We start from the raw sequence: 23,705 nt of genomic DNA on the forward strand, positions 1-23,705 counted from the left end.
GCACAGTGAAATCTCACTGCACCGCACTGTGATCAGAGATGTTCATAATGCACTTTTCAAAAAGGCCATCATGGATTTCCTCTTTTATTTACTCTCTTCTACTGGCCAAATGCCAGAGAGACAGAGAGGGGACAGCGGATAGAGAAAACAATGTCATATCCTGTTTGCCACTCTCTCATCATCAGTGTTAAGTTTTACTTGCAGTGTGAAAGTTTTCTCTACAATGATTGGTTGTTTTAAAGACCCAATGGAATCAAAATTGGAGTACTGCAGATTTTAGTCCATCTAAATGCTAGTGTACTCCTAAAGTTGACAAAACAAACTTCTAGCAAACATACACATTTAAAATATACTCTTCCAGAAAAAAATGGATAGTGACAGTTATAGCAAATCGTCAAAAAGGAAAATCTAAAAAGAAAGTTGTTTTTGTTGACAATTACGTATTTCTATTTAGCCATGTGCGATCCCGCATACACATGCATTGATGTTGTATTTTGGCTTCGCTATATGCAACACATAATTTAAATTCATTTAAACTGACTGATTTCAGTTCAGAAGATTCTGGGCTGTCAGTAAAAGGATACATTTTCGACGTACAGAATCATGTGACAGAACAACATGGCACAGAACACAGTGGAGAAACAGCAATGAAACTACATCTGGTAAGAAACCTACTTAAGTTTTTACATTGAAACCTGTTTGAGTAAAAAGATTAGAGCCTCTTGTTTTATCTGATATGCCGTTTTTTAAATTTGAGTGATTTATCGCAAAACACCACGCTGCTAAAAACGATGTACACTATTGTATACTGAGCGCTGTTTTCCTTAGAAATATTATATTTACAGTGCATTATCACATTGAGAATCAATGGGTTCATCCAAAAGCTGAAAAAAATTGATTTCAGGCTTTATATGGAGTAAGGATACAAAATAAGATACATTTCAAACTGTTCAGAGACCAGTGCAGACAGACAGCACACTGGAGATTAAGTCATTCACTAAATATAGTGCAAGGGTGCATCCTATAGCTTTCCTATACAGCTAACGGCATTCACTTCTAAAATCCGATCATAAGTTCAGTTTCAGGCTGCAGATGATGTTTGGACCACTCAACATGTTTGGTAGTCATGGGGCAATGGTAATCGGTAGACAGTTTCAGAATTTATAATGTATAATTTTATTTAACATGGCTGGCTGTGATTGGACAATACTGGCCATTACTTTGAATCAGAATGATTTATGCTAATTTCTGACTGGAAAAATGCTTCAGCACTGGCTATCACTTGTTTGTTTGACAGTGCAAAGAGACAACATGGAGACTGTTGCAAAAGTAGAAAAAAAAAAAAAAAACATTGTAACACAAAAGTCAAATCAAGAATAAACCTTTCTACAGCTTGGTATTCTACAGCTTACTTGGTATTCTTCAGATCACTACAGCTTAACTTAGTCCCGTTGTCCATGTTAGTGGAAATACTTTTTTAGGAAAACTATTTGCTCTAGATTTTTTTTTTTTTTTTTTTTTTTTGCATGTTTATTAGATGCTACTACGTACAAATCAAAAAGGGAAATAGAAAATGCACATAGCAGTCACGCTCTGGTCTCAGGAGGTTAAAGGTTTTATTGCTATTATGAAATTAACCAATGTTGGAGTCACCACCAAAGACCTTTTTTGACGTAGGAAACACCCAGGCCTGCCTATGAGGAAGTGCAAACTCATGTGGGCATGCAGGAACTGACTACATGTAAAAGTGGAATTTATGTGAGCAGTGATCATTTCAGTGTCATGCACCTATGAGTTTGTGTGTGCACTACTGAGTCTCACATACACCCTTGAACCATAGTAATAATGAAAAAATAAGATGATACACTAAAAACTTGAAAACTAGAAGCCAACTTCTGTTGAGTCTACTAAGTCTATGTAACTGTCAGATCAACATGTACAAAACTACCATTTTCAAATTTCAAGGTAAACTGTTAGTGTCCAATTCAGACAGTTGCACTCTGTCTTTCTGTGTGTGTGTGTGTGTGTGTGTGTGTGTGTGTGTGTGTGTGTGTGTGTGTGTGTGTGTCTGTGTGTGTGCGCGCGCACGCAAACCAAAAGGGCACAGGATCCATTTCCTCATGTTCCACTGTTTACTGTGAAATGTAATCACATTCCTGAGTGACTTACTTCCTGTGATCATCTATCTAGTTAGCTGAGCAAACACACCCACATGCTCAACATCAAACCATGGGCATCTGGGTTAAAGTCACATAACATGCTAAACAGCATGTTTCTTTATTAACAGAGTTTTGGGTGGCTCAAAGTCAGCTTAAGAAAGAGATTTATTAGTAATGTTTGCCAAGGCAGGCATCACTATTACTACTGCTCACACTTCGCCTGGTGGACGACAAAACACTCTAGCAACCACCTAGCAAAACCCAAGAATTCTGGCGGCGAGTTCAGCACAGGCAAACACCACTCACATTTTCTTCTGAAAGTGTAAAAATCGAATTCTTTTTGCAAGTCTGTGCTGTAGAAATATAGAAACATTCTTTTAAAGATAAGACAGCAACTATTTTCAAATTTTCAAAATCAGCTTTGTTACGAATGTCAATAAGTGGAACCAGCATTTGGCAATTAAATATTAATCTGAAGGTTTATGCAGACTAATTAGTTCAAAAGATCACTGACATACAGCATAATTATCATAAGGGCAGAATATTTTGAGTGCATAATAAAATCTCCATTTATTTTCTCTTAGTATTCTATGAGCAATTGTGACTGTATGATCTATAAAATCCATTTTCTGTTAGCGGCTGGTAAAGCCACCCTTGCATAATTGAACATTATCACTCAGACCAATCATAAACAGCATCTAATCAATCACAGATTAAGAAAAACGTAAAACTGGTGGGGAAAAAGTATCTTTCTCTTTATTATTCCCCCATTCCATCTCTTTTTAAATTTATAGAGATCAGTCTGTCCTGTATGAGTCAACTTGCTAATTAGTGCTGCCACTCACTGAGATACAAGCATGGGGTAATGAGGGTAATTAACTCAACACACACAAACACACATGCACTCTCGCTCTGTATCAAAACAACTCATGAGCCAGGTCAAAAAATAGCCTAGGGACGGTCACAATTGAACTAATTGTTCAACAACCGACTAGTTGATTATTGTGGTTTACTAGTTTATCTAGACTTATGCACCGATCAGCCACAACATTAAAACCACCTGCCTAATATTGTGTAGGTCCCCCTCGTGCCGCCAAAACAGCGCCAACCTGCATCTCAGAATAGACTGTTGTGGGTGAAAATCCCAGGAGATCAGCAGTTACAGAAATACTCAAACCAGCCCATCTGGCACCAACAATCATTCCATGGTCCAAATCACTGAGATCACATTTTCCCCATTCTGATGGTTGATGTGAACATTAACTGAAGCTCCTGACCAGTATATGCATGATTTTATGCACTGCAGCCACACGATTGGCTTATTAGATAATCGCATGGATGATTGTTGGTGCCAGACGGGGTGGTCTGAGTATTTCTGTAACTGTTGATCTCCTGGGATTTTCACACACAACAGTCTCTAGAATTTACTCTGAATGGTATCAAAACAAAATCATCCAGTGAGTGGCAGTTCTGTGGACAGAAATGCCTTGTTGATGAGAGAGGTCAACAGAGAATGGTCAGACTGTTTCAAACTGACAAAGTCAGTAACTCAGATAACTGCTCTGTACAATTGTGGAGAGAAGAATATCATCTCAGAATGCTATTCGGAGATGCGGGTTGGCGTAGTTTTGGCGGCACAAGGGGGGCCTACACAATATTAGGCAAGTGGTTTTAATGTTGTGGCTGATCGGTGTATATACATACACAGTTGTGCTCAAAAGTTTGCATACCCTGGCAGAAATTGTGAAAATTTGGCATTGATTTTGAAAATATGACTGATCATGCAAAAAAAAACTGTCTTTTATTTAAGGATAGTGATCATATGAAGCCATTTATCATCACATAGTTGTTTGGCTCCTTTTTAAATCATAATAGTAACAGAAATCACCCAAATGGCCCTGAACAAAAGTTTACATACCCTTGAATGTTTGGCCTTGTTACAGACACACAAGGTGATACACACAGGTTTAAATGGCAATTAAAGGTTAATTTCCCACACCTGTGGCTTTTTAAATTGCAATTAGTGTCTGTGTATAAACAGTCAACGAGTTTGTTAGCTCTCACATGGATGCACTGAGCAGGCTAGATACTGAGCCATGAGGAACAGAAAAGAACTGTCAAAAGACCTGCAAAACAAGGTAATGGAACTTTATAAAGATGGAAAAGGATAGAAAAAGATATCCAGCCTTGAAAATGCCAGTCAGTATTGTTCAATCACTTATTAAAAAGTGGAAAATTCAGGGATCGCTTGGTCATGTAGACCAAGAAAGATTTCAGCCACAACTGCCAGAAGAATTGTTCGGGATACAAAGAAAAACCCACAGGTAACCTCAGGAGAAATACAGGCTGCTCTGGAAAAAGACAGTGTGGTTGTTTCAAGGAGCACAATCCGACGATACTTGAACAAAAATGAGCTGCATGGTTGAGTTGCCAGAAAGAAGCCTTTACTGCACCAATACCACAAAAAAGCCCGGTTACAATATGCCCGACAACACCTTGACACGCCTCACAGCTTCTGGCACACTGTAATTTGGAGTGACGAGACCAAAATAGAGCTTTATGGTCACAACCATAAGCGCTATGTTTGGAGAGGGGTCAACAAGGCCTATAGTGAAAAGAATACCATCCCCACTGTGAAGCATGGTGGTGGCTCACTGATGTTTTGGGGGTGTGTGAGCTCTAAAGGCACGGGGTATTTTGTGAAAATTGATGGCAAGATGAATGCAGCATGGTATCAGAAAATACTGTCAGACAATTTGCATTCTTCTGCACGAAAGCTGCGCATGGGACGCTCTTGGACTTTCCAGCGTGACAATGACCCTAAGCACAAGGCCAAGTTGACCCTCCAGTGGTTACAGTAGAAAAAGGTGAAGGTTCTGGAGTGGCCATCACAGTCTCCTGACCTTAATATCATCGAGCCACTCTGGGGAGATCTCAAACGTGTGATTCATGCAAGACGACCAAAGACTTTGCATGACCTGGAGGCATTTTGCCAAGATAAATGGGCAGCTATACTACCTGCAAGAATTTGGGGCCTCATAGACAACTATTGCAAAAGACTGCACGCTGTCATTGATGCTAAAGGGGGCAATACGCAGTATTAAGAACTAAGGGTATTCAGACTTTTGAACAGGGGTCATTTCATTTTTTTCTTTGTTGCCATGTTTTGTTTTATGATTGTGCCATTCTGTTATAACCTACAGTTGAATATGAATCCCATAAGAAATAAAAGAAATGTGTTTTGCCTTCTCACTCATGTTTTCTTTAAAAATGGTACATATATTACCAATTCTCCAAGGGCATGCAAACTTTTGAGCACAACTGTATATATATATATATATATAGTGCATTCATAAAGTATTCAGACCCCTTCATTTTTTTCACATTTTGTTATGTTGCAGCCTAATTAAAATGCTTTAAATTATTAATGCTTTAAAATATCCTCCACGTGCAGCAATGACAGCTTTGCAGATCCTTGGCATTCTAGCTGTCAGTTTTTCCAGATATTCAGGTGATATTTCACCCCACACTTCCTATAGCACTTGCCACTGATGTGGCTGTCTTGTTGGGCACTTCTCACGCACCTTACAGTCTAGCAGACCCCACAAAAGCTCAATGTGGTTAAGATCCATAACACTCTTTTCCAATTATCTGTTGTCCAATGTCTGTGTTTCTTTGCCCACTCTAACCTTTTCTTTTTGTTTTACTGTTTCAAAAGTGGCTTTTTCTTTGCAATTCTTCCCCTAAGGCCTGCACCCCTGAGTCTTCTCATTACTGTTGTACATGAAACTTGTGTTGAGCGGGTAGAATTCAATGAAGCTGTCAGCTGAGTACATGTGAGGCGTCTATTTCTCAAATTAGAGACTCTGCTGTACATATCCTCTTGTTTAGTTGTACATCTGGCCTTCCACATCTCTTTCGGTCCTTGTTAGAGCCAGTTGTCCTTTGTCTTTGAAGACTGCATTGTACACATTTGTATGAAATCTTCAGTTTTTTGGCAATTTCAAGCATTGCATAGCCCTCATTCCTCAAAACAATGATTGTCTGAGGAGTTTCTAGAGAAAGCTGTTTATTTTTTGCCATTTTTGACCTAATATTGACCTTAAGACATGCCAGTCTATTGCATACTGTGACAACTCGAAAACCAAGACAATGTTGTCACATTTATGTGTTTTGTTCATGTTTTGTGTTCATGTCTTTTATTTTGAAAGTTTATTCCTGTTTCATTGCAATATCATGTGATCTGTTCCCTCATGTGATCCTCTCTTGTTCCATGTGTTTTGTTCTCATTGGTTTGTGTTCTGTTATGTCATTGGTTCATGTTTCATTGTCTTATTATTAGTTCAGTCTTGTGATTGGTTGTCTTGTTTACTTGTTACCCATGTTTGTGTATTTAAACCCTCATGTTTGCCATGGTCCATTGTCAGGTATTGTTTTGTGTAACGTTGTTAGTCAAGTCAAGTCTAGTCAAGTTAAGTTCATGTTTATGTTCTGAATTCACATTTGTTGGATAGCTCTTTGTAAATAAACTGCACTTGGGTTCTTCACATCATCATTGTCTTCGTCTGCCTGTTATTGCCAGCAACGTTACAGAATACCTGACCGACTATGAACCCAGCAGTTCAGCTCCTATGCCATGTCAGGTGAATCGTCCCTTGGAAGAATACGTAGAGGACTTCTGCGCTCTGGCCTGCAGGGTTGACTTTAATGCCCTCAAGGACTTTTTCCATTTTGGGCTGAATGAGCCAGTCTTCTCCCTGATGCCTGATGGTCGAATTACCCTCAATCTGGCTCAGTTCATTGATTTAGCCCTACAATTGAGCGGTTCATCTTTCACTGTGGGAGTGGCTGAGGAGGAACTATGCACTCCTAGAGTGACTGCCATGTCAGAGCCGTCCACTGTCATGGCCGCCGAGCCAGGGGTCCCCCGTCATGGCCCGTCATGGCCGCCGAGCCAGGGTCCCCCGTCTGCTCCATGCCATGTCACAGCCACGCCTCGGCCTGCTCCATGCCATGTCACAGCCACGCCTCGGCCTGCTCCATGCCATGTCACAGCCACGCCTCGGCCTGCTCCATGCCATGTCACAGCCACGCCTCGGCCTGCTCCATGCCATGTCACAGCCACGCCTCGGCCTGCTCCATGCCATGTCACAGCCATGCCTGAGTCTGCTCCATACCCTGTCTCAGCCAAGCCTCAATCTGCTCCATGCCATGTCACAGCCAAGCTTCAGTCTGTTCCATCCCATGTCACAAGCCCGCCTCTGCTCCATGGTCCAGGCCCGCCTCTGCTGCACGAGCCAGCGCCCACGCCCGCCTCTGCTGCACGAGCCAGCGCCCACGCCCGCCTCTGCTGCACGAGCCAGCGCCCACGCCCGCCTCTGCTGCACGAGCCAACGCCTGCCACGGCCAATGCCCACGCCTGCCACAACCAACGAGCCATCGCTGCAAGCCTCGTCTGTCCCAGAGCCAGCGTTGCAACCCTTGTCCGTCTCAGAGCCAGCGTTGCAAGCCTCAGCAGCCACGTTACGCCATGCTGTCATTTCTACCTCATCGTGCTACGTCAAGTGACCCTGCCTTGGCCCTCCGAGCCCTCTGGCTCCACCCTGGCCCTTCGAGCCTTCGCCTACTCTCCGGGCTCCAAGCTCCAGGCCATGCTCCATGCCCTGTCTCACCAGGCCATGCCTCAAGGATTTCTCTATTTCTGTCCTGCTTGATGTTAAAGATCAAAGAATCAAGACAAGTTGAACATTAGATGAGAGAACAAGAGACGAAAACATGCAAAAAGAAGGTGGAGAGGTGTAGAGAGAGAGAGGGGAGAGAGAGAGAGAGAGAGAGAGAGAGAGATGTAAAACTTGCAACAAACTTGAAATAAAACACAAATAGACCTTAACGATTCATTCCCAGACTTGTTGAGGGTTTGATGTAATGTTAACAACGAATCACAAATGTACAGGAAAAAGTAAGGGAAATGGTTATGTAATGGAAAGGTGCTGTCAGGAATTTGTAATGTTTTCTCATGTACGTGGGTGGAGTCACAAAGTACAAGGGGAAAATGTGTATGCTTTTGTGACAGTATTACTAGACTGCCAGATTGTGTAATTAAAGGTCACATCTTTAATCAGATGCTCACTAACAAATATTATATTCTGATACATTTTCTTAGCTTACTTTTCTCTTAGTTTCTGAGTAGGCAAATGATCAAGCCATGCAGTTGGCATTACATATTTTCTGGTTCAACCAATGGTTGATCTTGTCTGAAAAAAAAAAAAAAAAAAAAAATATATATATATATATTTCCTGTTGCACTTTATTCTGTTTTGAATACTATTATGATGCTAGTGAAACTTTGTAATACAGCACTTTTCATTCCACTGTCTCCTTAAGATGATTCACTTATGTTTTCCTCTTTTGTAAGTCGCTTTGGATAAAAGTGTCTGCCAAATGAATAAATGTAAAATGTAAATGTAACACTGAACGATGGGATCAAGGCTATAAGGCAGAAGCTGCATCCGAATATCCATACTTCCCTACTATATGCCAGTATTTAAAAAACAGTAGGTGAGAAAAACTGTATGACCTACTGTTCTGGCGAGATTTTGAAGTGCACATTCATAACTATCACATAATGCCTCATAATGCTTTATAAGTTGTTCCTTGTGATTACATTGTACTTGTTTCAGAAAACCAAAGTACCGGTACATTGTTTTCATGGTTACTACACCATACATTCAGGTTACGAGACAATGCTCACATTCCCAAATGAAGTATGTCCGAAATCTATAGACCATTCCTAAGACATAAACAATAGCAAAGGAATTACAATGCTACTAGAGCCCAACCGATATGGGATTTTTGAGACCGATACCGATTTTAGAGGGGAAAAATTCACCGATTACCAATATGGTGGCCGATATATAGTTAATTTTTGAGCTGGAATGAAAACAGACCTTGTCTATGTGGATTGTGCCCCAATTTTGCACCGATATGACTATGCAAAGGTACTCAGAAGGCTGCTTTCTTAAACAAATATTTTTATCAAAGAATATTTGACATAATTATTATACATTGTCAACAAATTCTAGAAATGAACACTGAGAAAATAAAGAATAAACACAAATACAATAAATAGCTAAATAAACATCAGTACTGTATGTTTAGTATCAGTCGGTTGCTGACCATTTAAATAAAGAATAAATAAAAATAAAAATAAATAACTAAATAAAAATCAATACTGTATGTTTAGTATCAGTCAATGGCTGACCATTAAAATAAAGAATAAATAAAAATAAAATAAATAGCTAAATAAACATCAGTACTGTATTTTCAGTATCAGTCAATTGCTGACCATTTAAATAAAGAATAAATAAAAATAAAATGAATAACTAAATAAACATCAGTAGTACTGTTTAATATCATTCAAATGCTGACTATCTTAGTACTGCCAGTCAATTAGGGGCAGGTTGAAAAACAAGACGCATTTACACCTGCCGAGTCAAAAGATAAACAACTTCTCCTAGAGGGAGACGAAGTACAGCACCATCGAAAAGGAGTGTCTTGCGATCAAGTGGGCTGTCCTCACCCTCCGCTACTACTTGTTGGGGCGGGCCTTCACCCTCTGCTCAGATCACGCCCCACTCCAATGGCTCTACCGCATGAAAGATTCCAACGCTCGGATCACCTGTTGGTACCTGGCACTTCAGCCGTTTAAATTTGAGGTGATCCACAGGCCGTGGGCTCAGATGGCTGTGGCTGACTTTCTCTCCAAAAATGGGGGGGGGGGGGTTGGCAGGCCGGATGCTGCCCCGGCCTGAGTTGAGTTGGGCGGTGGGGGTATGTGGGGATGAGGGCGTGGTCGTGTATCTGTCTGCGGGAGAGGGAGAACGGTAAGGCTCGTCACCTGGGGTGTCATTATCTCTAACACCTGGGTCTTGTTATAGTAATGGTGGAGGGAGACCTAAAAAGGCTGACAGATGCATCAGACAGCAGAGAGAGTTGGCTGCATGTGTCTGCTATCATAGACTGAACTCTCATCGACTTGTTTGTGTATAAATATTTGGCCACTAAGAGCCTTTTTATTTAACTTTTGTGTGACGCTGAAGCAGTAATAAAAATACTCACATTAACTGTTCACTGACTCCTCCATTGCCCAGAAACACGAACATTGTCACATGGAGCAATCTACAGTATAAGGTCACTTTTAGAGCCTGTAATGAAATGCTCTGACTTAACTAGACAGCTAGACTCTTTCAATCAAACTTACAATTAGTTGGCAAAGATTTCGTTCACCTACCAGAGATAAAATGTGCACTACATATCCTACAGTTGTTTGTACTGCACATATCCAGCCGTTTTGCTGAACTGCTGTCCATGTCCATGTGTCAATTTGTGATTTTATTTTCCTTTTTTCAGAAATATAAAAACTTTTATTTTCATTAGTACCAGGATTCCAGGGAGCATCCAGCCACTGAACGACAGGGCCCAGATTTTAATGTCGACATTTTACGATAATCATGTTAATGTTACCACTACGAGTCACTATGAATGAAGCACCTCCCGCTGTTGTTTTAAATGAGATCGACAACTAACCAGAAATGTTCTAGGAACAAAGACGTCACTTCCCAAACCAATGAATATCATTATAAAATGGTCTATTTATACTACTCACCTGCATATTTAAAGAACATAGTTTATTACCAGCCGAGAAGTCTTTCATTAAATACAGTACATATTCTTAGAGTATGTGATTTTACACAGCAAGATTGTTCAGGAAACCTGTTTGGAAATAAATATTTTTGCTAATCTGTTTGGTGAGGCTACTTGCGTAGAATTGAAACACATTTCACCTTTAATTTCAGGGCCTGTAGAGTTAAGTGTGGGCACACTGTGAACTGAGTCTCACTATTCACACAGTAAACCCTGCTAAGCATTGCTGGTCACCAGCTTAAATGTTTTGTGTGCTGGTCTCCCAGCATAGCATGCTGTTGTGCTGGTGACCGTACCAGGCTTTTTAAATAGCTAAACCAGCTTCACATGAAAGACCATGTTGGTCAACCAACTTCACCAGCTGGGTTCTGCTGGTGAAAAGCATGGCCATGGTCCACCAGCTAGACCAGCACCAAACCAGCACTAACCAGCATTAGAATTGCATGCTGGTTAAGCTGAATTGTTTAACAGGGAAGGAAGCATGTTCTTGCATATTTGTTGAACTTCTGTTAAAGTTGTTCTGCTGAGTGAAACCTTTATAATCTTGTTCATTTGACACACAAATGGTGATGGGATTAAACTATCGCGCCTGTTTGTAATCAACGAAGCGGTAAACAGTGATAACACACAATGTTGGGCCGATCTAGTTTTGCTGCATCACAATGCACAACTTGATCATTATACAGAGTTCCATCTGAAATATACTGCATTTTCTCTGCCTTCGCGAATGAGTCAATTGTATTAATATATGTATGTATTATTGTACATAAAATAAAATATTCAAAATTAGGTCTACAGGTCTATCTTTTCATACACATTATTATCTTCAAGTAAAATACATAACTGGTTTAGCAGCCAGGTCCCTTCTCAGGATTTTAACTGTTGCCATTTTTAATTAATTTCATCAACTTCAATCTGACCATTTTTTATAACACTGGTGACTCCTGACTTGAACTACCTGTTTAAGTTATTGTTAAAAGTACAACACCCCCTTTTTCAAGGGAAGTCAGTCCACATGGCGGCCATCTTTGAAATGCTCCCGGGCAGTCTGGGCAGCTATTTTTCCATGTAAACAAGTGGCATGAAAGTGCAGTTCCTGTCTACTTAAATGGGGAAAGACCGAAATCTCCAACTAACTAAAACCCTAACTAAAAAACAAAATTTTTCAGGCTGGTTCAGCTAATGTGCCTGCACATTCTCGAGTTGATTGACAGGCGATATTTCTTTCTAAAAGCTGATTGGCTCTTTTCCTGTAAGGTGGGATTTGCTTTTTAACATCTATTGGGCGTTCTAATATCTCCCATTCATTTAAATAGAAGTGCTCTGTCTCTGCTAAAAAGTCTCTGGTCTTACAAAGATAAAGTGTGCAGTATTCAGCTAGTGATGTGATCTCAGCACTGCAGCCACCATGAAGGGGGACCAGCCTTCTGTAGAATAAATCAGCTTTTTCCAGTTCATGATATGACACGTGTCTTCGTCTCATTTAATTTTTTTTTTCTTTTGCAAAGCTTTTAAGCATTCATAATGTACAAAATCTACTCAAAATGTAATATTTCTGTGTGTTGTCCCTAGACTTGACCTATAGTAACATGCAGTCGAAGTAGAAGCAGCTAAGGTTCAATGACCATAAGATCACTATCATTCACCGTTTTGAAAAGAATCAAGTGAGCTAGAGAAAATGTTGCACTATCACTGTTGTTTACTGGTTTGGTGTGGACTCCACAGGGGTCGCGCAGTGTAATCCAGTTAAATCTCTCAACTCAACCCTCCCTCTACAGCAGCTGACCAATCCAACTGGCCCACAGTCACCACAGCAACCGCACACACTTAAATACACTCCTGTTCTAAAACACACCATCTGTGAGATTACACGTCAAACTCCCATAAACCCTCATTCTTAAAGGAACTTACTGAGGGATCTGAGTTGATCTGATGTGAATCTGGGCAGTTCTTTAACTAGATTGTATTGAGCTCAAGCAGATTTTAAATCAGATTTGCAGAGCCGTGTTTCTGCAGATATAACAAATAATGCGGGCACGTTTCAAAGTGTCGCAGTTCGGAACTGAATACTAGTGTACTGCTTATTGCATAGTGCGCAGTGTATACTGTATACTGCCTAATGGTTTTTAAAGTAGTATGTAAAACACACAATGCACAGATAAAGTTTGAGAGAGTAGTAAGCTACGTTGTCACATCACCTCATTGTATTGCATGCTTAATTCAATGAAAATCTCAGAAATAAATTCAGATATTTTTTGCAAAACAATGTTTCAGTTTTTGTTAGTATGATTAAATATTATTTTATAAAATATATTATGAAAACACCTAAAATACTGTACCTTTACAAATAGGTAAGTGTCACTATGCTTAGTTACTCCCTATCAACAGTTTGTATGTACTCACTCATACTGTGATGCTGGGTGATGGCAGGGGTGTGTGCTCCAGGTGAGGTACTTCTCAACAGCTATTCTCCTCAAAGCACTCATGACCTGGACACAATCAACAGATACATACTAAATGAACAGCATCACCTAAGACAAGCCACTGTACATGCTCATATATATATATATATAACTGATTAACTGATCCTCGGGAAAGCAACAGAAAAATCTACTGCAAATGTAAGCCACAGCATTCCAGTCAGCCAGCCAAATGAGCTGAAGTGTGTTATCTCTGACAAAGAGCAGAGATAACATTCCACCACTCAAAAGAGACGTGATCCATGAATTGTAAACATAATGTTGAAGTAGAAATCCATTAAAAAGTAATGTCACTAAACTGGGGTTCAGTTTCATTTATCAGCCTAGTTGAGTCAATTTACTACAGTATATAATTACTGCATCATAAAAACTTGGAACCATTTTTAGCATCTAGAGTTTCATGAGATCATCTGAAACAGTATCACATAGTGATACAGCTCTTAAAGGGATAGTTCACCCAAAAGTGAACATTCTCTTATCATTTACTCACATTCAGGCCATCCCAAACGTGTAAGACTTTTACTTCTGCAGAACACAAATGAATATTTTTAGAAGAATATTTCAGCTCTGTGGGTCCATACGATGCAAGTGAATGGTGGCCAGAAATTTGAAGATCCAAAAAGCACATAAAGTCAGCATAAAAGTAATCCATACGATTCCAGTGGTTTAATCCATGTCGTCAGAAGTGACATGATAGGTGTGGGTGAGAAACAGATTAATATTTAAGTCCCGTTTTACTAAAAATCTCCACTTTCACATTTTTTTCTATTGTTTTTTTGGTGATTCACATTCTTTGTGCATATTGCCACATAGGCTGGTCAAATGTGGAGATTTATAGTAAAACAGGACTTAAATATTGACCTGTTTCTCACCCACACCTATCATGTTGCTTCGAAGACATGGATTAAGCCACACGAGTCGTATGGATTACTTTTATGTTGCCTTTGTGTGCTTTTTGGAGCTTCAAAGTTCCGGTCACCATTCACTTGCATTGTGTGAACCAACAGAGCTGAAATATTCTTCTAAAAATCTTTATGTTCTGCAGACGAAAGAAAGTCATACACATCTGGGATGGCATGAAGGTGAGTAAATGATGAGAGAATTTTCATTTTTTGGTGAACTAATACTTTCAAGGAGTAACAATCATGATATTTTAGTTGGAATTGTTTTTGTTTTTTGTGTGTGTGTGTGTTTATGTTGTGAGCCTCTGCATTTTGGTGTGCAGCCAAGATGATATTGTATTGCAACTAAGAAGTCTATGTCTAACTAGGTAAGTGACAACCACACCCTTATTATATACATTGGACCCAAAAGTATTCAGGCACTCAAGCCTCGCTTAAAAACGTATGTAAAAAAATGGTACTGTTTCTCCCAGATGCAGCTTAAATTTGATTAAGTACGAACACAACATTTCAAGCAGAATTGTCCACTATTTTAGTCTGCAGTCTTCAGGCAAAATATTACTTCCTGTCCTTAAATGTACTTGCATTGAGACATTATAAGCTAAAATAATGTAACAGATTTTTAAAAAAATGGTCTATTAAAAAATGCATCATGAAAGCTAAGCGCCCCACACTGCCCCCACACAAACATAATGATGTTTAACAGCTACACTCACCCTTCCTGCCTTTTCTTATTTTACCCCTCTCACGCATTCATATAGAACGACTAATAACCACTCTACTTCCACACCACCCTTGCCTCCAACAGTCACCATTCACTACAGTAATGATCACTTTCATTGTGTGTACGTGTGTGTGTGTGTGTGTGTGTGTGGATGATACTAATGTGAAAGCGGTAGACGGCAGTCAGAGAGAGTTAATCACTGTAATAAGATGATGCCGACCGGGTGGAGGTGACAGGAAATGATAAGGATTGACCGAGATGGGAATGAGATCTCTCCCTTTCGCATGCTTGTGGGATGAGTAAACATTTAGTTCAAGGAATAGTTCACCTATTCCTTTCAGATCACATAAAAGTCAAAGAGACAGCAAGAAAGCAGGTAGGTGGGCAAGAAAGAGACACACAGAGAAAGAGTGAGAACTCTTGACAAGACCGTCTTAATGCTGGGATTACTGTGGCCATATGTTCACATGTTCGGCTCTGGGCTTTGAATAGCATGCTGCAAAGATGAACAACCATGTGAGAGTCAAGTTAAACTAGTGGATACAGCACAACTGCATCTCCCAGGCACATTACACTTGCATTAACATCTGAATATCTGTGTGTGAGTGAGTGTATGTGTGTGCGTGTGTGTGTGTGTGTGTGTGTGTGTGTGTGTGTGTGGGCCGACTGCCTTGTTTCAAACCAAACAAACTCTCTCTGCCAGTGGGTATCAGTACCAGTACTGGGCAGCTCTTCAGTGCCATGGCTGGAGCTCAGGAATGTGGAGACCTTTAACACTGTGTGTTTAAATGTTTGGGGCATCCCTACTGCAGTTTATAATACAATATATTTTATTCAATATTATCTTGTTGACTATATACCTCGGTGAGGTATTAATCTAAACAGTCATTTATGTCTAAAGTGAACGTAAACAGCAGGACAAAAAGCAGTATTATATCAAAATATCTGACTCGAGGTGTAAATGCAACCTAACAGACATGCCACTGTCTAGTATGTATAACAACAACAACAAGAAAACAACTTATGTAGCTTTAAAAAAAATAAAAATAAAAAAATAAAAACACGCATTAGAATCATACCGTGAAGACCAGTAATTAAATTTTTTTTTTTTCCCAATTTCTGAATGTTTACTTTAATACTTAATACTACTGTTAAAAAGTTCACGACTGTTTTCTTAATTTATATCTTTGTTCTGTTATTTTCATTCATTATATTCCTTAATTTGTTCAGTTGTTTGTACTGACTGTTTACTTGTCTTGAATAATTACTTGAGAACTTGAAACAATGTTTACTCAAATAACTGGCTAGTATTTTGTTGTTGTATTGAAACTGATATTAGAAATCGTCATATGCAGCGGATAGCAGCCTCGGTGTGGAGCTCTCCAATTCTTTTGTTGTTTTTGTTTGTTTGTCCTGCGTTTAGTGATTTTTTTCCAATCAGTTTTACCAGAGACGAACTGCTGAACATTCGGCAGCATATACCAGACAATCTTTTCCCGGTTTTGGATTATTCAGACGTTTTGCTGGACATTTTAATCAGAGGCGCAGCTGTGTTGTTCAAGCACGCTATGAGATGCAGGCGAGGGAAGCGAGCTGGCGCGCTGCTCCGACAGTGAGGCTTTCGAATAGTGATCATCATTTCGATTCATCTAGCAATTCTCCGCTCTCTTCCTAACAAAACGGACGAACTACATCTCCTCACCCGTACAAACAAGGACTTTTCAACCTCTGCTGCCTTGTGCTTCACAGAAACCTGGCTGAGTGAAGCCATTCCGGACAGTGCGTTACATCTGCCGGGCTGTTCAGAGAGGATCGCATCGTGGAGTTAACGGGGAAAACGTGAAGCGATGGAACATGCTTTTATATCAATGAAAGTTGGTGTACAGATGTAACAACGTTAAAGAAGATGTGCTGTCATAATGTGGAAGTGCTCTTTATTAACTGTAAGTCTTTCTACTCGCCGCAGGAGATTTCCTCGTTTATTCTGGTGAGTGTGTATATCGCGCCAAATGTGTGTTTGAACACAGTGCTGCAACAGCTGGCTGATCAAATCACGGACACAGAACAACAATACCCGGACTCAGTTATTATTATTCCTGGGGATTTTAATAAAGCAAATCTCACACGTGAACTGCCCAAATACAAACACCACATTACATGCCTCACTAGAGACAGAAATACATTGGATCATTGCTACACAACAATAAAGTGAATTTTTCATATAACTGAAAATTGTTTAATTAATCTAAGTAGGTAAATGATGCTGTTATATTTATATATAACAGATATTGCATTTATAGATACATTTTGTGATATTAGTGCATATAAAGAAAATGAATAAAAATATAAATAGGTAAATCATTCTGTTTGCATTTACAGCCACTGTATGCATTGTGATATTAGTACATCTAAATTAAAAAGATTAAATTCATACAAGTAGGCACATATTGCTGATTGTTTTTACAGATATGCATTGTGATATTGGTGAAAACTATTCAGTAAATATAATAAGGGTAAATATTGCTGTTTGCATATTTTATATATATATATATATATATATATATATATATATATACATACAGAGTGACCCTGCACTCTGACCCCAGCTTAGCTGGGATATGTGAAAAAAAGAATTTCACTGTATATGTGCAAATGTATAATGTGTGATAAATAAATATTATTATAATTATAATTATAATTATTATTATAATTATATATATATACACATACACACACACACACACAGTACTGTGCAAAAGTTTTAGGCACTTGTAAAAAAAAAAAAAAAATTGCATAATGAGGATGTCTTCAAAAATAATGCCATAAAAAGCTTTCATTTATCAATTAACATCATACAAAATCCAGTAAACATAAAAAAAAAAGCTAAATCAGTATTCGGTGTGACCACATTTGCCTTCAAAACACGAATTCTCCTAGGTCACCTGGACACAGTTTTTCTTGGTTGTTGGCAGATAGGATGTTCCAAGCTTTGTGGAGAATTCGCCACAGTTCTTGAATCTATTTAGGCTGTCTCATCATGTAATCCCAGACTGACTTGCTGTTCAGTGGGGGGCTTTATGGGGTCCATGACATCTGTTGCAGAGCTCCCTGTTCATCTATTCCATTCTATTTGCAAAAGGAATGTTTAAAATGTATATTTCCTATTGACACACTAAAGCTGAAGATATATAACCATCTTAAGACAAATGCTTATGTGAAACACCTTATGTGCCTAAGACTTTTGCAGAGTACTAATATATCTATATCTATATATATACACACACACACAGTTGTGCTCAAAATGTGCATACCCTGGCAGAAATTGTGAAATTTTGGCATTGATTTTGAAAATATGACTGTTCATGCAAAAACAAACCTGTCTTTTATTGAAGGATAGTGATCATATGAAGCCATTTATTTTCACATAGTTGTTTGGATCCTTTTTAAATCATAATGATAACAGAAATCACCCAAATGGCCCTGATCAAAAGTTTACATACTCTTGAATGTCTGGCCTTGTTACAGACACAAAAGGTGACACACACAGGCTTAAATGGCAAATAAAGGTTAATTTCCCCCACCTGTGGCTTTTTAAATTGCAACCACACCATCTTTTTCCAGAGCAGCCTGTATTTCTCCTGAGGTTACCTGTGAGTTTTTCTTTGTATCCCGAAAAATTCTTCTGGCAGTTGTGGCTGAAATCTTTCTTGGTCTACCTGACCTTGGCTTGGTATCAAGAGATCCCCGAATTTTCCACTTCTTAATAAGTGATTGAACAGTACTGACTGGCATTTTCAAGGCTTTGGATATCTTTTTATATCCTTTTCCATCTTTATAAAGTTCCATTACCTTGTTTCACAGGTCTTTTGACAGTTCTTTTCTGCTCCCCATGGCTCAGTATCTAGCCTGTTCAGTGCATCCACGTGAGAGCTAACAAACTCATTGACTATTTATACACAGACACTAATTGCAATTTAAAAAGCCACAGGTGTGGGAAATTAACCTTTAATTGCCATTTAAACCTGTGTGTGTCACCTTGTGTGTCTATAACAAGGCCAGACATTCAAGGGTATGTAAACTTTTGATCAGGGCCATTTGGGTGATTTCTGTTATCATTATGATTTAAAAAGGAGCCAAACAACTATGTGATGATAAATGGCTTCATATGATCACTATCCTTCAATAAAAGACCGTTTCGTTTTGCATGATCGGTCATATTTTCAAAATCAATGCCAAAATTTCACAATTTCTGCCAGTGTATGCAAACTTTTGAGCACAACTTTGTATATATATATATATATATATATATATATATATATATATATATATATATATATGTACATATATATAGTGGTTTTAGTACATCTAAAATAAAACAGAATATTAAATAAATATCAGTAGGTAAATTTTGCTTTTTGCATTTATATATTTGTATTGTGATATTTTGTGCATATAAATTAAAGTGATTAAATAAATATAGCCCAAGTAGGAAAATACTGCTGTTTGTTTTAAAAGATAAGTTTTGTTAAATTGATATATACTGTTTATAGTCAAATGTATTCAATTTCATGGTTCCTCTTCAACTTTAAGTGAACATTAAAACAGTTTGGAAAGCACATACTGATTCAGGGCTCCAGACTAAAAAAATGAGGTAGTAGCCATTGGCTCCTAAGCTGAAACATTAAGGAGCCAAATGGCTGTTTTTAGTTGCCAAATCACAGAACTGCTAGATTTAGATTGCTGTTCAGAAACAAGATAGAAAGCAGAAAACAGGAAGACAGCTGATAACCCATTAATCTGAGGTTTAATAAACAGTATATATAGTTGAGAAGATAAGTTTGCATTCCCTTTTGTCTCAAATGTTCACACCCCTTTCGTAATTTATTATGAGAATTAAAAATATAAGAGATAAAAGATTTTTTTTTATTTAGTACTGCCCTTCAGAATCTACATTACAGATAATTACATATAGTATGCATATAGTAGTATGTTGTCTTCTTGAGCATCAATGAATGTTTGCACCTTGTGTAATAGTTCTGTAAAAGTCCCTCAATTGTCCTAAGTGTCAAAAGCTTGATTTCATATATATATATATATATATATATATATATATATATATATATATATATATATATATATATATATATATATATATCACACACAGTACTGTGCAGAAGTCTTAGGCGCATTATATTTTTCACAAATATATATTTGATATATTCTGCCTTTAGTTTATCAGTAGGAAATATCAATTTTAGATTTCAACATTGCCTTTGCAAATAGAACTGAATTGAAGAAGAACAAGATGTCCTGCAACAGATATCTTGGCCCCCACAGAGCCTGGATCTCAACATCAAGTCAGTCTGGGATTACATGAAGAGACAGAAGCAACTGAGACAAATAGATAGAAATAGATAGAAGAACTGTGGGGAATTCTCCAAGAAGCTTGGAACATCCTATCTGCCAACAACCAAGATAAACTGTGTCCAGGTGACCTAGCAGAATTGGTGCTGTTTTGAAGGCAAAGGTGGCCACACCAAATATTGATTTAGCTTTTTGTATGTTTACTGGACTTTTTATGAAGACAATTGATAAATGAAAACTGTTTATGGCATTATTTTTGAAGACATCCTCATTATGCAACATTTTTTACAAGTGCCTAAAACTTTTTTGCACAGTACTGTATATATATATATATATATATATATATATATATATATATTTTTTTTTTTTTTTTTTTTTAATATTGCCTTAGTCTTTCTTTATGGATACTGGATGGCCAAGACACAGAGACTACAAGAGTGCAAATTGAAAGAAATTCCAGATGCAGTTTCTTGTGCTTCTCCAATCCCAATCAATAATTAACAGAAGGAGAAAAAAAAAAGTGGTACACAATACGGGACTTTTAATTATAAAGAAGCCCGAAATACACATGGGACTCTTATTTTGAAATGTCTGCACACCCAGATGTGAGGACACTGACGGCTGATTCGCTAAGAAAGTGAATCTGATTCAAACTGCTAACCTGAGCTCCTGAGTTCAAACCCTCAGTTCTTTTCGGGTGATTCATGAAAAAGACCCCGTTTAAAAGAGTCATTTTTTCACGACTCTTTCGCACTGGGTTTGTTGTTGTGTGCGGTGCAGCGAGCTCGTCAGAAACAGAACAGGTGAAAAGTGGCGCGAGACACACTGGTGCGTGCTCTAAAGATGTATTCAATAACTCACAAGATAATATCTGACGAAACCGCATAAGAACGCACACAACCCGACTGTCGCCAGTGGCGACTAGATGTTCAATTATTGTCGCAATCAATTATTTTTGGTCGAATTTGCGACTGTTTTAGTCGCAGTCTGGAGCCCTGTGGTTATTTTTTATCTAGATTTTTACTGTATTTTACTTCTTGAATTAAACTTTTAAAATCTACCTGGTAACAATGGCTGTTTAGTTGGTTATTATTTTTTATTTTATTTTTCTGACTGACATCCTTTAAAGCCATTTCAGAGCAAATAACTATATATTGATATGCATATTGCATAGTATTACAAGGTTGAAAAAAGAGATACTTTTCAGCAATATCACCCAGCCTTGTTAGCCAGTGTGATTTTGCTTGCATGCAATGCATATGTCAAACAACGAGACAAGTGTGTGTGTTGCTTAGTTGGGGAAGAGTTTCACAAAAGTAATAAGTGCTTCCTACACCAGAGCCCACTAGAGAACTGTCTACTGTGCCAGCTATGAAGCTTTGCTCCACTTTGTTGCCATGATACACATCCTCCCACATACGCAGGCACACAGGAAGTTATCTTTCCTTATCTGTGGGCTAAACCAGTTCAGTTCCCCATCAGTTTCTCTTCTGCTGCCCGGATCCCCTGTACATTTCCTGCTGATGTCATCCATCAGACATGTGTGTGTGTGGCAGCTATTTTATTGCCTCTTATTTCATTCACACCAGTTTGCTGTAAAATAAAGGCATCAGGAATGCTTTTGTGAAGGTCTAGTGGTTTCGAGTGCTTTTGATCACTGAATAGTAACAGAATCTTATAAGGCCATTTGGTATGAAGGTAAATCAGTAGCAAAACTTGAGAGTTTGTATATTTGGATTTGAGAACTTGTATGATAAATATATGTACTCGTCAGCACAGATGTGAAAACTTGTAAAATAAAAATTAGAAGTTGAATGTTGCAATCTGCACTCACAGACAATTATTCAAAGCTTGTGTTCTGAATTCACAATTGCAGACAAGTAGTCACAAATGTGTAAAATTACTTGTAAAAAAAAAACTTGTATTACACATTAACTTTTGTACTTTAATTCATTTTTGCAGTACAACCACAAATCAACACTTATAAATCTGACACTGCAACTTTAAATCTTCACGCCTTGACTTTTGCAACTACTTTTGAGAAAAACCTGTAGCAAAACTCACTTGCAGGGCTCCAGACTAAAAAAAAATAAAATAAATAAAATGACTTGGGAGCCATTGGCTCCTTAACCAAAACATTAAGGAGCCAAATGTCTGTTTTAGTCGCCAAATCATTCAATTGCTCGATTTAGATTGTTGTTCAGAAACAAGATAGAAAGCAGAAGGAACCCAGCTGATAACTCATTAATCTGAGGTTTAATAAACAGTATATATATTTGAGAAGATAAGTTTGATGAGACAAAAGGGGAATGCAATGTTCACACTACTTTCATAATTTATACAAATATAAGAGATAAACTATTTTTTTTTATTTTTTATTTAGCACTGCCCTTCAGAATCTACATAAACAGATATTTACATAAAGTATAGTATGCATATAGTTAGGGCTGAAACGATTAGTCGACGTTATTAGTCGAACAGTCGTTTGATCTCATTTAAAGTAACATTAGATCACATGAAATTCTAATGATGACGCACGAGAGCAACACTGCAGTTCGCACCTGACTTAGGAGAGGAAGAATTACACAGCTCACAGTCCAGATGTACTCTAAACTTTCCAAACAGCTTCAGGTGATGTAGATCGCAAAGTATGAGGGAATTATAATGCAAAAATACAAAATAAGTAAATACAGAAGCTCTGTCATCGTGAAATAAAGAGAGCCGGATCTGGCATTCCGCTGAAGTAAAACGTGCATGTCAGAGCATCTAAAAAGCAAACAACCTGACGTTATATCTTTAATTCATCCTTTATTAAAGTTCAAATAATAAGCAATTGGGTCATAAACTCAGAAAATGGCATTTCTCTGAGCAATCAGCGCCGCTTCTATGAGTCGCGTGAAAGGGGAGAGATTAAAACTGCACTCAGCTGATCCACACTCTAGTGTGGGTACGCTTGTCACTTGTGCGTGTTTGCTGCAGCTAGATTATAACGTGATGGCTTGCGACATATTGAATCATAATATACTGTATGTGTCATGGTGTGTATCTTATTGTGAATAAAATCTATGATATTCAGCTCTATTAAGAAGAGAGGGTTTGTTTTTTTGTGAGTTAATAAAAGATCGAAGTGAACAGAAAGGTGAGAGAGTGTAGTCTTAGCCCATTATACAATGCTAAAAAATACGTTTTTGATTAGTCTTTTTTGGCCTGTTTTCCAAAATAATATCTAAAACTCCCTTAAAACAACGTACATTTACTTTAGGAGCTATACTGCAGAAGAAGAAAAAATTTATTGGAGAATGTTGAATACAATATTTAAAAATATCTAAAAATAGCCAATTTATAACAAGATACAGTGCATCCGGAAAGTATT

The 23,705-nt window shown here is 38.2% G+C and overlaps 1 protein-coding gene across 1 annotated transcript in view; it reads right to left on the reverse strand.

Moving 5' to 3' along the window:
- The window catches only part of LOC127436812 (USP6 N-terminal-like protein), a 102,789-nt gene that overhangs the window by 73,717 nt on the left and 5,367 nt on the right, over window positions 1-23,705 (reverse strand). Inside the window, exon 2 of the mRNA XM_051691213.1 lies at window positions 13,266-13,351. Coding sequence (XP_051547173.1) covers window positions 13,266-13,269 — 4 coding nt within the window. The 5' untranslated portion in view covers window positions 13,270-13,351. The remainder of the gene's footprint in view (window positions 1-13,265; window positions 13,352-23,705) is intronic.

The sequence above is a fragment of the Myxocyprinus asiaticus genome, chromosome 47, assembly GCF_019703515.2.
Source record: "Myxocyprinus asiaticus isolate MX2 ecotype Aquarium Trade chromosome 47, UBuf_Myxa_2, whole genome shotgun sequence".
Lineage (NCBI taxonomy): Eukaryota > Metazoa > Chordata > Actinopteri > Cypriniformes > Catostomidae > Myxocyprinus > Myxocyprinus asiaticus.